Source organism: Narcine bancroftii, chromosome 6, assembly GCF_036971445.1.
Source record: "Narcine bancroftii isolate sNarBan1 chromosome 6, sNarBan1.hap1, whole genome shotgun sequence".
NCBI classification, from domain to species: Eukaryota; Metazoa; Chordata; class Chondrichthyes; order Torpediniformes; family Narcinidae; genus Narcine; species Narcine bancroftii.
Genome location: NC_091474.1, coordinates 251,298,020 through 251,312,092, shown reverse-complemented (window position 1 = coordinate 251,312,092; position 14,073 = coordinate 251,298,020). Strand labels below are relative to the sequence as shown.

Here is a 14,073-nt window from a genome sequence, read left to right as displayed (position 1 = left end):
GTGGCATCTCTGGTGGTGTTTTGGATCGAGATCCAGCATTGTAAATGACTGAACAGTATTTTAAAACGACCAGATCAGGAGACCATGAAAATGGCATCGACAGCTCTGTACTCACTGGCTCTGTAAGGCTGCTGTCTTTCTCCAGGAACTGCACCACACAATAGGCCAGCTGAGGAGACAAAAACTTTAGTTAAAGAGGAAAGTCTGCATTCACTGGGTTTGCAGTGCAACACACAAACATGCTGGAAAAACTCAGCAGGTTATGCAGCATCCATCAGAAGTAAAGGGTAACCAAGTTTCTGGCCAGTGCCCTTTGTCAGGTAAACCAAAAAGAGGCAAGTGTCTGATTAAAAACCTGGGAGGAGGACAGGAGGGAGGAAGGGGCACGGGAGGAGCACAGGTTAACAGACAAGATGTTGTAGGCGGATACACAAAAGTAAATGGCGTGGTGGAGAGTCTGGAGGGCTGCCAGAGGTTACAAAGGGAAATTGGTAGGATGCAGAGCTGGGCTGATAAATGGCAGAAAAGGGTGAAGTAGTTCATTTTGGAAGCCAGAATACAATATTAATGGAAAGACGCTGCAGAGCAGACAAATGGAGAGATCTTGGGGCCCATGTCCACAGGACACTCAAAGCTGCTGCACAGGTTGATAGTGTTGTTAAGGCATATAGTATGTTGGCCTTCATTATCCATGGGAGGGAGTTCAAGAGCCGTGAGGTAATGTTACAGCTATACAAGATCTTGGTTTGATCCGACTTGGAATATTGGGTTCAGTTCTGGTCACCTCACTACAGGAAAGATGTAGATGCAATCAAGCGGATGCAGAGATTTACAAGGATGTTGCAATGGCTTATGATAATAAGTTCAGTGATCTTGATCTTTTCTCCTTGGAGCAACAAAGGATGAGGTTGAGCTGATGGAGGGGCAGAAGATGATGAGGCCTTGCTCGTGTGGATGGCCAGAGGCTTTTTCCCAGAGCTGAAATGGCTCACACGAGGGGCTATAGTATGAAGGTGTTTGGGAGTAAGTATATTCAATCCTGCAAGCGAAACCAACTGTCATTCACTTAATCTTTCTTCAAAATTCAGCTGGAGGAAACCTCTCCTCATCTAACACTGGACATCAGACAAGGAGCCCTTAAGCAGGAGCCAGTGGTGATGGTCAAGCAATCATCAGGGGAACCCACAGGGGTCAAGTGATGATGAACTAAATTGGAGTTTTAGGTGGAATCTGTCTTAATTGTGAATGAAGTAATGAAGGGACAATGTAGATGAGTACGTTTGCAGATGATACAAAGATTGGTGGAGTTGTGGACAGTGCAGAGGGAATACAAAGAACACAACAGTTATAGATATGGATAGAAAAATGGCAGATGAAGTTTAATGTTTAAGTCAAGTTTATTGTCATCTGATTACACAAGTACAGCCAGATGAAACAGTGTCCTCCAGTCCTCAGTGCAAAACACGCAGACATATAACCAGACATAACGCACATATAGACAGACAATACATATGCAAGACTAGTATTCAGATAGACATAAAAATAAAGAAATAGAGTTTTGAAAAAATGAGGGTCTCAGATGGTTAGTGTGATCAGTTCCTTTGGTGGACTAGCATTCTCACTGTGGGAAGAGGCTATTTCACACAAGTGTGAGGTGTTTCACTTTGGGAGGTCAAATCTAAGAGGAATGTGTACAGTTCATGGAAGGGACTTGGGAGTTCAGGTCCATAGATCATTGAACGTGGCCAAGTAAGAAGATAGGGTGGTAAAGAATGTGCATGGTATGTGTGACTTCATTGCCAAGGCCATTGAGCACAAAATAGAGGAAGCCACATCCCACCTATATAAAATTTAAGTCAGGTCACACTTGCAATATTGTGTACAATTCTGGTTGCTCTATTACAGGAAGGATTTTGAGGCTTTGGAAAGGGTACAGAAGAGGTTTACCATGGCATTTCCTGGCATGGAAGGTAAGAGTTATGGAGGGAGGTTGGACAAACTTGGGCTGTTTTCTCCGGACCAGAGGAGGATGAGGGGAGACCTGTTAGAAGTTTCCAAAATGATAATAGGATGGACAGACAGAATATTTTCCCCGGGTTAAAAGCATCATACACTCGAGGACATGCATTCAAGGTGAGGGGGAGAAATTTAAGAGGGATGTATGGGGCAAATATTTTACACCAATAGTGGTGGGTGCCTGGAGCAAACAGCTGGGAGTAGAGGTGGAGGGAGATAAGATGGTAGCATTTCAGAGGTAGACATGTGGAGGTAAAGGGGATGGAGGGCACAGGGGACACAGCTCAAGATTCAGGGGAGTGGATTTAAGACAGAGATGAGGAAAAAGTTTTTCCCAGACAGTAATGAATCTGTGGAATTCTCTGCCCAGGGAAGCAGTTGAGGCGACTTCATTAAACATATTTAAGGTTCAGTTAGCTAGATTTTTACATAAAAAAGAAATTAAGGGATATGGGGAAAAAAAGGCAGGTAGGTGGAGTTGAGTCAATGATCAGATCAGCCATGATCTCATTGAATGGCAGAGCAGGTTCGACGGGCCCGATGGCCGACTCCTGCTCCTATTTCTTATACTGATAGCAATCAGGTGCAAACAGCAGTTTTAGTTTGATTTGGACAGACACAAGGGCCAAATGGCCTGTTCCTGTACTGAACTCTTCTCTGGTCTAGAAAAAGAACAGAAAAGCAGATCATTGGAAAATGTACAGGTAATGGTATGGAGATCAGACCAGAAGCGCTATTGGTAAATCTCTTGAGAGGTCACAAGCCAAGGTCAAGCTCAGCAAGTCAGGCAACATTTCAGCTTGATGATCTGCCATTAGATTAAGAGATCTGATGAATGGTCACTATCTCAAACTTGCTGCTGGCAAGGATCTTCTCCACCACCTAAATTTACAAACTGACCGTGAAAATATGACAGCATTTGTGGCAGGGTTGCCTGTGAGACTGTGAGCATGCAGGCGAAACATGCCTTACCTGTGGGTGGTACACACTGAGACTCTTCACCTTGTGCAAGGGCAACAGCACTCTGATCAGGAACATTTTATGCTCTTCCTTTAAAGGCAATGCAAACCCATTGATTATACTGGACAAGGAAATGAGAAAAGGGAGAAATTAAACCCTAAATAATTCAGATATAAACCTTCAGAATATAAATTAAAGACTTCATAAAGAGCCTATCAATGTTCCACACGGTAACTTTTAATCTCTTGTTCCTAATTGCCAATCACTTCTGCCTCTTTGTCCAATAGCAACTCCTTGTGACCAGCCAAGCATTCATAATTAACATGACCCACTTTGCTTTTGCACATGAAGAGGCATTGAAAAATGAATCCTGGTTAATTTCCTTTTCTCTTATCAGCTCAGTGAGGTTCAAACTTGGAATTTCAGACTGCTAAACATTTGTTCAACAGTGAGCCTCCATAAAGTTTAGGGTCTGTATTTTCCCAAGTGGATGAAAGAGCTAATTCCCCCAGAGACCTCATCAACCCAACCCAGATATTCCTCATTAAGTGGACTTGGTACAGACTCGTACAGCAATGAAAGACCATGTCCACCAGTTCCATAAGTATTTAAGCATAAAATCTAACCCATTGCTCAAGACACAGTGCCCTAAACACTTATCACCACTGGAAGCCACTCAAATCAATGCTAGGACATTGTATTCTTTTTCCCCATTGTGGATGATTCATAGATTTCCAGGTCCATCCAAGTGGACAATCCAAAATGTGGTCATTGGCCAAATGCCATAATGTCAAATTCACATCAGCTCCATAACTCACTTTTTACCTCAAGATTATTTCAAAGACCAACTTCAACCAAACTTCCACCGCACAGTATATCACAGGCAGTAGTGCTCAGTCATACAGCACAAAAAAGGGCCTCTTCAGGACACCATGTCTCTGCAGACCATCAATTATCTATCTATACTGATCCTATTTACCAGCACTTGGACTGTAAGCGACTATACTTTGGCAATTCAAGTGCCACCAGATATTTCTTAAATCTAACGAGAATATCTGCCTCCACCACTTTCTCACCCTAACCTAACCACCTTGCAGGTGAAAATAAATCTTCCTCCAATCAAAGGGACTCCCAGGTCCCTTTGCACATCGGTGCCCTAAGTGTCCTTCCATGAACTGTATACATTCCTCTTGGATTTGATCTCCCAAAGTGAAACACCTCACACTTGTGTGAAATAGCCTCTTCCCAAAGTGAGAATGCTAGTCCACCAAAGGAACTGATCACACTAACCATCTGAGACACTCATTTTGTGCACAATAATACTTTAAAAATGTGATATATATGATATGCTTCAACTTTTGCCTGCAATAAGGGAAAGAATTGCCATGAGCATTGCCCAGTGCCCCTAACAGTGAGAAAGAGAAGCAAAATAGAGTCCCTTCAGACACTGAGTGCCCATGGATTCACCTCTGCAGGTGCAGACTCCAGTTCAAACCATCTGCAAACCAAGCTCCAGATCCAAGCCTCAGATAGGATCAGAAATCCCTTAGCACCCTCTTGAATCCCAGTTGATACCTGGTTTCCATGAGCCAGTTGCCATCAGCCCGCAGCCCACATGGGTCCTTCAACCGCGTTGCTAACAGCCCACAGCCTGTGTGGGTCCTTCAACTATGTGGCCAACAACCATTACTTCATTCACTACTCCATCTGTGGCCGATCCAAAAATGTATAATGTTGCACCAAAGCCTCCCTTCTCTGACATCTAAAGAAGGCAGCCAACACCATGAAGTATTCCCAACACCCTGGACTCAATCTCTTCTCACTGCTATCTTCAGATAGAAGTTCAGCAACTTTAAGTTCAAGAAGTTTTTATCCAACAGCTCTCAGGTTCTTGAACATCCCTGTACTACCTTAATTATAAACTCCTCCGACACCATTAAAAGATACCATTGAAACATAGATTATTTTGTATTAACTGCAACTGATCATGTATCATTTTATATTTATTATCTTTTTTCTGTCTCATGACATTTTGCGGTAATTTAATTTATACTATTTATTCCACACGACCGAGATGGTGGGAAGAGGAAGATGTGGCAGAAGAATGCGTGGCTGAAGAGTTGGTGTAAGGGGCAGGGGTACAGATTTATGGATCATTGGGATCTCTTCTCGGGAAGGTCTAACTTTATAAAAAGGATGGGCTGCATCTGAACTGGAGGGGGACCAATATCCTGGCAGGCAGGTTTGCTAGAGCTGTTTGAGAGGGCTTAAACTAGTTTGGCAGGGGATTGAAACCAGAAATGTAAGGGCAGAGAATAGAGCAGAAGGTCAAAAAAATGATGCCATATGTTCTGAGGAAGGACAAGCATATATGCAGCCAGTTAGAGGGGTTGAAATGTGTCTATTTAACGGTAGGAGTATTAGGAGTAAAGGAGATGTACTAAGAGGATGAATCAATACATGGAAATACAATGTTGTGAGGGTTACTGAAACTTGGTTGGAGGAAGGGTAAGATTGGCTGATGCAGGGACCAGGGGTTAGGTGTTTAAAAAAAATAGGATGGGAGATAAAAGGAGGGGGTGAAGGGGAAGTAGCATTAATGGTCAGGGATAGTATCACTGCTATAGAAAGGAAGGACGCTGCAGAAGAGGTGTCTATTCAGACAATGTGGGTGGAAGAGAGAAATAAGAAGGGAGTAATCATTGTGCAAGTAGTCTAGGCCACCAAATAGCTCCATGCACACCAAGGAACAGATAAGAAGGCAGATTTTGGAATGGTGCAGGAAATACAGGGTTGTAGTTATGGATGATTTTAACTTCCCTAATATTGACTGGCACCTCCTGACTGCAAGAGGGATAGATGGGGCTGAATTTGTCAGGTGTGTTCAAAGATCCCTGACACAGTATGTGGACTGGCCGACGAGAGAAGCCACACTGGATCTAATACTGGGTAATGAACCTAGTCTGGTGGCAGACCTCTTGGTAGCGGAGGATTTGGGTGAGAGTGACCACAACTCCCTGAGCATTTGCACAGCTATGTATAAGAATAAAAGCAGATAAAATGGGAAGGAGTTTAATTGGGGAAGGGCGAATTACGAAGGGATGAGGCAGGAACGAGCGAGAGTAAATTGGAAACAGATGTTGAAGAGTAAAAGCACAGAAGTAACGTGGAGGAATTTAAGAACCACTTGTGTTGGGTTCAGGAGTGGTTTGTCCCACTGGGACAGGGAAAAAAAATAGTAGGAAAAAGAAACCGTGTTTGACGAAACAGGTGAGGCAGCTGGTCAAGAAGAAGGAAGCAAACTTTAGATACAGAAAGCAGAAAACAGGAAAGGCGTAAGAGAAGTATATGGTAGCCAGGAAGGAGCTTAAGAAAGGACTTAGAAGAGCTCAAAGGGGCCTTGGCATATAAGATTAAGGAGAACCCCCAAGGCGTTCTATGCGAATGTAAAGAACAGAACGATAATGAGAATGAAGGTGGAGGTGGGGCTGTTAAACGATAAGGGAGGCAGCATGTGCCTGGAGGTGGAGGGGGTTGGGGAGGCCCTAAATGAATACTTTGCTTCAGTATTCGCCAGAGAAAAGGACCTTGATCAGTATGAGGATGGAATAGAACAGGATTGTGTGCTGGACGAGGTGAAGATTAAGGAAGAGGAATCATTGGATCTCTTAAAAACTAAGATCAATAAATCCCCGGGGCAGGATGCGATATATCCCAGGCTTCTGTGGGAAGTGAAGGAAGAAATAGCTGGGGCAGTAGCTATGATGTGTGAGTCTCTTTGGCTGCAGGGGAGGTGCCAGAGGTTTGGAGAATGGCAAATGTAGTCCCCTTGTTTAAAAAAAATCATAGGGAGATCCTGGGAATTATAGACTCGGTGAGTCTTGTGGAGAGGATTCTTAAGGATAGGATCTATGAGTATTTGGAGTCTACTCAAATGCTACTCGAGGATAGTCAGCATGGCTTTGTGAAGGGAAGGACATGCCTCATGAGCCTAATTGAGTTTTTTGAGGAGGTAACAAAAGAAATTGATGAGGGTAGGGCAGAGATTGTGGTGTATATGGATTTTGGCAAGGCATTTGACAAGGTGCCTCATGAGAGGCTCGCTCAGAAAGTCATGAGTCATGGGATCCATGGAAATTTGGCTGTGTGGATAAAAAAAATGGCTTGTAGGTAGAAAGCAGAGAGTAGTATTGGAAGGGAAGTATTCTGCCTGAAGGTCAGTGACTAGTGAAGTGCTGCAGGGATCTGTTCTGGGACCCTTGCTCTTTCTGGATGAAGAGGTGGAAGGATGGGTCAGTAAGTTTGCGGATGACATGAAGGTTGGAAGAGTTGTGGATAGAGCTGAAAGTTGTTGAAAATTACAAGAGGATATAGACAGAATGCAGAGTTGGACAGAGAAGTGGCAGATGCAGTTCAATCCAGATAAGTGTGAGGTGATGCATTTTGGAAGGACAAACCAGAAGGCTGATTACAGGATTAATATGGTTGGTTACTTAAGAGAGTGGATGAACAGAGGGACCTTGAGCTCCAAATCCATACGTCACTCAAGGTCACCGCACATGTTGACAGGATAGTTAAGAAGGCCTATGGAATGCTGGGCTTCATTAATAGAGGGATTGAATTCATGAGTAGAGAGGTCATGTTGCAACTTTACAAATCTCTGTTAAGTCCACACTTTGCGTATTGTGTTCAATTATGGTCACCTCATTTTAGGGGGGATCTGGAAGCTATGGAGAGAGTGCAGAGGAGATTTACCAGTTTTAGGGGGGATCTGGAAGCTATGGAGAGAGTGCAGAGGAGATTTACCAGGATGTGGCCTGGATTGGAAAATAGGTCTTATGAGGCAAGGTTAGTAGAACTGGGACTTTTCCCTTTGGAGGGTAGAAGGATTAGAGGAGACTTAATAGAGGTCTAGAAGATTATGAGAGGCATTCATAGGGTGGACAGCCAGCACCTGTTTCCCAGGGCAGGAATAGCAAACACCCGAGGATGTGTACAAAGTAAAGGGAGGGAAGTTCAGGGAAGACATCAAAAATAATAATAATAACAATTACAGCACGGAAACAGGCCATTAGGCCCTTCTAGTCCGCACCGAACCAAACACCCCTTTCTAATCCCACCTCCCTGCACAATGCCCATAACCCTCCATCTTCCTCTCATCCATATACCTGTCCAACCTTTTCTTAAATAATACAATTGACTCCGCCGCCACTATTTCTCCCGGAAGATCATTCCACACAGCTACCACTCTCTGAGTAAAGAAGTTCCCCCTCATGTTACCTCTAAACCTCTGCCCCTTAATTCTTAACTCATGTCCTCTTGTTTTAATCTTTCCTCCTCTTAACGGAAATAGTCTATCCACATCCACTCTGTCTATCCCTTTCATAATCTTAAATACTTCTATCAAATCCCCTCTCAACCTTCTACGCTCCAAAGAATAAAGACCCAATCTGTCCAATCTCTCCCCATACTCCAGATGCTTAAACCCAGGCAACATTCTGGTAAACCTTCTCTGCACTCTCTCCACTCTGTTTATATCCTTCCTATAATTAGGCGACCAGAACTGCACACAGAATTCCAAATTAGGCCGCACCAACGTCTTATACAATCTCAACATCACCTCCCAACTCCTATGTTCCATGCAATGATTGATAAAGGCCAGCATACTAAAAGCCTTCTTCACCACCCTATTCACGTGAGTTTCTACCTTCAGGGAACGATGTACCGTCACTCCTAAATCTTTCTGCTCTTCTGTATTCCTCAATGCTCTCCCATTTACCACATATGTCCTATTCTGATTCTTCTTACCAAAATGAAGCACCTCACACTTATCAGCATTAAATTCCATCTGCCATTTTTCAGCCCACTTTTCTAAGCAGCCCAAATCCCTCTGCAATCCTAGAAAACCTTCTTCATTATCCACTATTCCACCTATCTTAGTATCGTCTGCATATTTACTAATCCAATTCACCACCCCATCATCTAGATCATTAATGTATATAACGAACAACAGTGGGCCCAATACAGATCCTTGAGGCACACCACTGGTCACCGGCCTCCAACCTGACAGACAATTATCCACTACCACTCTCTGGCCTCTCCCTTTCAGCCAATGTTCAATCCATTTGACTATCTCAAAATTTATACCTAAAGACTGCACCTTCCTAACTAACCTTCCATGTGGTACCTTATCGAAGGCCTTACTGAAGTCCATATAGACAACATCCACTGCGCTACCCTCATCCACATTCCTAGTCACCTCTTCAAAAAATTCAATCAGATTGGTCAAACATGACCTTCCTCCCACAAATCCATGTTGAGTACTCCTGATCAGACTCTGTCTATCCAGATGTTTATAAGTACTATCTCTAAGAATTTTCTCCATTAATTTACCTACCACAGACGTCAAACTTACAGGCCGATAGTTGCCAGGCTTCCTCCTTGAACCCTTTTTAAATAACGGAACCACATGCGCAATGCGCCAATCCTCCGGCACTATCCCCATATCTAATGACATTCGAAAAATTACCGCCAGAGCCTCTGCTATTTCCTCCTTCACTTCTCTCAATGTCCTGGGGAAGATCCCGTCTGGTCCTGGAGACTTATCCACCTTTATATTCTTCAAAAGCCTTAAAACTACACCTTTTGTAATCTCTATATTCCCCATATTTACCCAATTTGCTTTTTTTTAATCTCACATCTCCCAATATCAGGGGTAAATTTTTTTACTTGGGAGAGTTGTGGGGTTCTGGAATACCCTGCAAAGATGGTGGTGGAGGCAGAAACATTAGTGGCAATTAAGAGCTTCTTAGACAGGCACATGGATGGAAGAAAAATATGTTACAGGGTAGGGAGGGTTTACTACTTTAAAAAAAAACCGAATATATAGGTCAGCATAATAGAAGGCTGAAGGGCCTGTACTGTGCTGTAGTGTTCTTTTGTTGTTGGTGAATCTTCACAAGCAAGAATCTTGGAACAGGTACATAATCCTTTATCCGGAACCCTTGAGGGACAGTGTTTTCCAAATTTCAGATTTTTCCGGATTTCGAACAAAAGCCCGATTGTAAATTAGACATCAAAACAGATGTCCGACTACGGCAGCAAGAACGTATGAATACTCACAATCAGTGGGAAAATATTATTACAATTTATTTATAGAGTAATATACTGGTAATGAATAATGAAATACCTGTAGTGGGATCATTTAAAACGAAAATACACGAGCCATAAGTATACACATTACCGTAATATTTCTGTAGAGAGACGCATTAGTATTCACACTAATTTGAATAAAGAAAGAATATAAATACTATTATTGTTTATTTATATGCTATAGCCATAAATTTGTTCAAACTCGGCTAAATACATAGCTGCAGTTAAGCTGTGAAAGAGCGTCCGTCAGTGTCACCAATAACCATATACGGAGCAGAAACAGGCCATGTCAGCCTTTCGAGTCCGCACCAGTTCACTTGAACAACTCCAGTAACTCAACCCTCCTGCTCTTTGCTAATAACCCTCCAACCCCCTCACCTCCATGAACACATCTAACCTTCTCTTAAATGACAGAAGGGACACTGCCGCAACTATTTCATTCAGAAGATCATTCCATTCTTCCACCACTTGCTGAGTGAAAAAGCCACCTCTAATATTTCTCCTAAAGTGTTGCCCCCTTACCCTTAACTCATGGTCTCTTGTTCCAACCTCCCTTGCCCTCAGGGGAAAGAGTCTGTTAATGTCTAGTCTATCTATTCCTTTCATAATTTTAAATACCTCTATCAAGTCCCCTCTCAGTCATCTTTGTTCCAATGAATAAAGTCCCAGACTCCTTAATCTCTCCCTGCAATCCAGATGCTGTAAGCCAGGCAACATCCTTGTAAACCTTCTCTGTACCCTCTCCACCTTATCCATATCCCTTCTATAATTTGGACACCAGAACTGAGCACAGTACTCCAAACCTGGCCTCACCAATGTCTTAAAAAGCCGCAGCATCACCTCCCAGCTCCTATACTCTATACTATGATTTATGAAGGCCAGCATACCATATGCCTTCTTAACCACCCTGTCTACATGGGAATCCTCCTTCAGTGAACTCTGTACCATAACCCCCAGGTCCCTCTGCGTGCCTCAATGCCCTCCCCTTAACTGCATATGTCCTATTCTGGTTATTTTTACCGAAATCCAACACCTCACACTTGTCTACATTGAATTCCATCTGCCATCTTTCAGCTCACTCTTCCAAACCAAATCCTTCTGTAATCCAAGAAAATCTACCTCACTATCCACCACTCCCCTGATTTTCATATCATCCGCACATTTGCTAACCCAGTTAACCACACCCTCCTCTAAATCATTAATATAAATGATAAACAAGGGACCCAGCATCGATCCCTGAGGCACCCCGCTTGTCACAGGCTTCCAACTTGACATACAGTTGTCCACCTCTCTGCTGTCTATCTCTCAGCCACCTCTGAACCCATGTCATAATCTCTCTACTAATTCCTAGTGACTGAACCTTCCTTATTAACCTTCCATGCAGAACCTTATCAAAAGCCTTACTAAAATCCAAATAGATCACATCCACCGCTCTACCTTCATCCACCTTGTCACTTCCTCAAAAAACTCAACAAGGTTCGTCAAACATGACTTTCCTTTTACAAACCCATGCTGGGTGCCCCTAATCAATCCCTGCCTATCCAGATATGTGTATATACTATCTTGAAGAATACCCTCCATAACCTTACCCACCACCGAAGTCAAATTTACTGGCTGATAATTACTTGGCCTATACCTACTGTCTTTTTTGAACAATGGAACTACATTTGCAACCCTCCAATCCTGTGGTACCACCCCCACCTCCAGTGATCTTTGAAAAATCACTGTAAGTGCCCCCACTATTTATTCCCTGACCTCCCTTAAAGTCCTGGGAAAAATCCCATCAGGACCAGGAGACTTATCCACCTTAATTGACCTTAGAAGCTCCAAAACTATCATTTTACTAATTCCTATCCTTTCCATAACTAAGCCCTTTGCCTCTCTTATCTCATTTAACTCAATGTCCCTTTCCCTCGTGAATATTGACGAGAAAAAAATTGTTCAATATTTCTCCCATCTCATACGGTTCCTGACCTAGTTCACCGGTCCCAACATCCAGTGGACCTATTCTATCCTTAACCCTCCTTTTATAGTTCACGTATCTGTAAAAACCCTTAGGATTCACCTTCGCCTTATTAGCTAGGAACACCTCACCAATGTCATAATCAGATTTCCAATGATGCATCAGGAATGGGATTCTCATCTGTCTCATCAGCATAGGTTTTTGTCTAAGCAATGTCTCTTTAATTGAGTAAACTCCCATAATCTGTTGCTCACTGATAAATGCTCGTTGTTTAAGGCCAGCTATGAACTGATCACAAAGTTTCACCATATCGTCTGTAGGAATTTTTTCACCTGTGTTCACTATGTCATCATCACTTTTATCTTCATTCTTATCCATATTTAACACCATTTCAGCAATTTCCCCGTCATTCATGGAATGCACAACAGGTGCATCATTGTCAATGTTTAGCATTTCTTCAATGTCCGCTTCTTCTAGCTTACTTAGACTTCCATCCGATAGACTTTTAGCGCAAGTTAGTATATATATTAAAATATCATCATTTCTCATTAGTGAGACAAAATCCTTTGAACTCATCATCAATAGGATAGTTTTCATCAAACATCATTATTGGCCATATTCTGTGCCAAGCATTTGTTAGTGTTGATTGATCAACATCATTCCAAGCGGTACCAACTGCGTAAATGGCATCCTTAAGAGTGAACTCTTTCAGATAGTCTTGCATTCTTACTCCTTTGTTGACTGCTTCAAACACACAGTTCGTGAAATGCTTTTTATACTTGCTCTTCAGGGAGCATAAAATTCCTTGGTTACAAGGCTGTAAAATAGATGTCACATTGGGAGGCAAGTAAATGCCGAAAAGATTAATTTTCCATAAGAAGTTCGGCAGGAGGATGTGCAGAGCAGTGGTCCAGGAACAATAGAATTTTACAGTTTTCTTCTAGTCCAGCTTGTCTATAATGAGCTCACGCCGCTGGTACGAAGTGGTTATTGAACCAGTCGGAAAATATTTCTTGGATTACCCATGCTTTCCTATTTGCGTAATAATGCGCAGGTAAATTAAATTCGCCTTTCAGACATCCGGACGTTGGCTTTTTCCAATGTCTGCTAACTTCACCTTGTGTGTGCCTGCTGCATTGACACATCCAAGAATAGTTAACCTTTCCTTAGCATCCTTAAAACCTGTTGGTGCTGTGTCATCTGCCATTGTTAATGTTTCTCTTGGAACGTAGCGCCAGTACAAAGCTGTTTCATCAGCACTGTAAATTTGTTCAGGAGAAAGGTTTTCAATCGGATATGATCTTGGCAAATTCATCTACGTAATTTTCCGCAACTTCATGATCAGCAGAAGCTTTTATGACCACAGATTTACAGATATTTTACACCATGACGCTTCTTAAACTTGTGCAGCCAACCTTCTGAATATTGACACTCTCCTTCAATGTTCAATTCTTTATGATACATTCTAGCTTGTTTCATGACCAACAAGCCATTCAGCGGCATATGTTCCCTTCTTCGTTGTTGAATCTATTCTATCATCACACGGTCAATATCTTCATTTTTCACCTATGTAGTGTTTTCCTATTTTTCATAAGTTTGTGATCACCACTATGACTTCAGTAATTTGTCTTTCTGTTTCCTCAAGTCATACACAGAGCTAGCTCCAAGACCATATTCTTCAGTGAGCCACCGCACAGACACACCAAGACCAAGTTTCTGTCGTAACTCCACTTTCAGCGTTATTGATAATATTAAATGTTTCCTTTTCTTTTTCTTGCTGTTATCCATTGAGGTTTCTGCAATTCTTTTTGACATTTTTCAAGGCAGATTATATACAAAGTCACAAGAAACAACACAAAGACAGCGAACAGCAAATGAACTTCTTCTCTCTACGACTGCTGAGCTACAACTGATGCTTGACAGTAAGTGGCGGCCTGCCTTTTCAAGCGTTGCTATGTCATGCCTGTGTGAGTCGGGTAATC

General features: G+C 42.5%; 1 protein-coding gene across 4 annotated transcripts in view; it reads right to left on the bottom strand.

Moving 5' to 3' along the window:
- ppp2r5d (protein phosphatase 2, regulatory subunit B', delta) overlaps window positions 1-14,073 on the bottom strand; it is a 207,381-nt gene that overhangs the window by 48,147 nt on the left and 145,161 nt on the right. For all 4 annotated transcript variants that reach the window (XM_069887946.1, XM_069887945.1, XM_069887944.1 and 1 more), the window contains exons 9-10: window positions 2,989-3,097; window positions 116-169 (exon numbers count right to left, since the gene is read on the bottom strand). In XM_069887946.1, coding sequence (XP_069744047.1) covers window positions 116-169; window positions 2,989-3,097 — 163 coding nt within the window. The remainder of the gene's footprint in view (window positions 1-115; window positions 170-2,988; window positions 3,098-14,073) is intronic.